Source organism: Salminus brasiliensis, chromosome 21 (genome assembly GCF_030463535.1).
Source record: "Salminus brasiliensis chromosome 21, fSalBra1.hap2, whole genome shotgun sequence".
Classification (NCBI taxonomy): Eukaryota; Metazoa; Chordata; class Actinopteri; order Characiformes; family Bryconidae; genus Salminus; species Salminus brasiliensis.
The window spans coordinates 246,660-249,088 of record NC_132898.1 but is presented as its reverse complement, the minus strand read 5'-3'; the positions used below and the strand labels follow the sequence as shown (position 1 = coordinate 249,088).

General features: G+C 48.9%; 1 protein-coding gene across 1 annotated transcript in view; it reads right to left on the bottom strand.

The window, feature by feature from the left end:
• Window positions 1-2,006, bottom strand: part of ctdsp2 (CTD (carboxy-terminal domain, RNA polymerase II, polypeptide A) small phosphatase 2) — a 10,318-nt gene extending 8,312 nt beyond the window's left edge. Inside the window, exon 1 of the mRNA XM_072665778.1 lies at window positions 1,458-2,006. Within this exon, the coding sequence (XP_072521879.1) occupies window positions 1,458-1,518 (61 nt within the window). The 5' untranslated portion in view covers window positions 1,519-2,006. The remainder of the gene's footprint in view (window positions 1-1,457) is intronic.
• Window positions 2,007-2,429: the final 423 nt, after the last annotated feature.

Here is a 2,429-nt window from a genome sequence, read left to right as displayed (position 1 = left end):
CAGGTGAGAACTCTAGTTCTCTGGAGGTTCTAGACAGGCTGTTCTGGAGCAGCCGTCATCACATGACCTTAGAGGCACCATGCTGCCTAATGCCAGGTGTGGGCTAGAGGGGTATAAAGCCCCCCAGCATTGAGGAGCTGTGGAGCAGTGGAGGAACTGTGTTCTCTGGAATGATGGTGGAGGAGCTCCATCCAGTACTTTTAGATGAGTTGGGGAGGCAACCAACACCATCCAACATCAGAACCTGACCTCCCTGATGCTCTCACTCTTATGAGGCCAAATGCAATCAAATCCTCATACTGCAGTTAAGGGGGACAAATTCCTGGCTAATAGCTTCAGTCTGAGCGGAGCGGCGCTGCAGCGCTTCATTCATCCAGTAATCAAACATTTCTACAAATACCTGGAATCAATCATCTGCTCACCACCAATCAGACACATCAATAAAACTGTAGATAATTAATATCGCTGGATCACAATACTCCTGTCCACGATACTCAGCCAGCCCCTCCAGTCCCTCACACCCTGCCCTGCCCTGCACAGAGCCGTGTCTCCAGCACCTACAGTGGAGGTGTATATACACCACCCACAGAGGAACCACTGGACCTGCAACAGAACCTTTTAGGCGTTCATGTGGTTCTTTGAGTCATCAAGGCCCTGCATAAAAACACTGCCTTTACTATAGAACCTTTAAAGAACCCTATTTATCAGAGCACACTGAACCCTCTGTGTACATGAGAAGGGAGAACCCCTCTTAAAGTTTGAAGAACCCATAAGATGAATATATGACTGTTCTTTAAACTGTAGAACCGAACACATAATATAGGGAGAACCTTTCAAACTGGTATAGAACATTACATCACGGCTTTATATAGAACCATCACAATGGCTGGGTTATAAAGTGTGGTTCTCCGCACGTTAAAACGTTCTTCATATACAAAGGCAAACCTCTGGTGGATGGTTCTTCAAAGAACCTTTAAAATGGTTCCATGCTATTTGTCAACTAATCTGTTTTTCATTACACTCGAAGCAGCAGAACTCGCTACAGTACCATGCAGGGGGTTCTGAGTCGGAACAATGGTGGAACTCTTTTGGGTGCTACACAGAACCCTATTTGTAATAAAGGTTCTATAACAGATGAAAGAGGTTTTCCTTTGAGGCAAAGTCAGGAACGTTTTGACTGTCATGGTTCCACTAAGCCCCTCCTCTACTTAGAACCGTGAGGTTCTTTACAACCACACCTCGCTTTTTTCATGCATGGTTCGGCAGAAGAACCACAGAACCCACTGTTCTCTGTTATGAGGTGTGTAAGGGTGAGCGGGGATGAATACCGTGTATCGTGATGGAGTCCGGGGCTCATATCGCCCAGCCCTCCCGCAGCCCCCCACAATAACACGAGCTCGCGCTGCTGCTGCTGTTGTTGTTGTTGTTGTTGTTGTTGTTGTTGCTCCTGAACTCACCTGTTTTGGGGGGCAGCTGAATATCCTCTCTGTGCACCTGTGTGATGATCGAACTTTCCATCTAATAACCGCGAATCCCCGAATCCGGTCCGTTCCCGCCGGGTCGGCGCTTCCCTCCTCCAGCTGCTGCTGCTGCGCCTCAAACGCGCTCTCTGCGCGCGCCACACATCACCTACCGGCTGCTCGCGCTCTGGGAGTCGGTGTGTTTGATCTCGGTTCGTCTCGCGGGTGAGATCAGAGCGCCGTGACGTTACAGGGCCGCGCGGAGAAACGGAGAATCTGCCCGGTTTCGCTCCAACATGGAGAATCCCGGAGCAGCACAACAACCGAGGAAATGGGGCAGCGGGGCGGTTTCAAGTTCCCCGCGCCGCAGATAAACATCCACCCGAACCGAACCCTCGCTCACCGGAGAGGAAAACGGACCGAACCTACGACCGATCTAACCGCGGAAAAGCCTAATAATCGCGCGCGGGCCCGGTTTTGTGCGCGCTTTCGGCGCAGAACGCTTTTGTTTTTGCGCTTCTGGGGCGCCTTGAAACCGCGCGGCGCCGCCGATTGGACCCTGTGGAAGTGGGAGTAGCAGCAGCATTCTTTACAGCGCGCGCCTGTCGCGCATTCCTCCCTCTGTACGCACGAGGGGTCTAAAGTGGCCAAAAGTGTACGGACGAAGGAGGATTCCACCAGATTTCCAAAAGTTATCCATATAACACTAGAATAAGTAGTGTCTACCTGTAATTAACTCTATATAACATTAGAATAAACCCTAATAAACATAAAGTCAGCGGTCAGTGAGAATGTCTACCTGTAATTAACTCTATATAACATTAGAATAAACCCAAATCAACATAAAGTCAGTGGTCAGTGAGAGTGTCTACCTGTAATTAACTCTATATAACATTAGAATAAACCCAAATAAACATAAAGTCAGTGGTCAGTGAGAGCGTCTACCTGTAATTAACTCTATATAACATT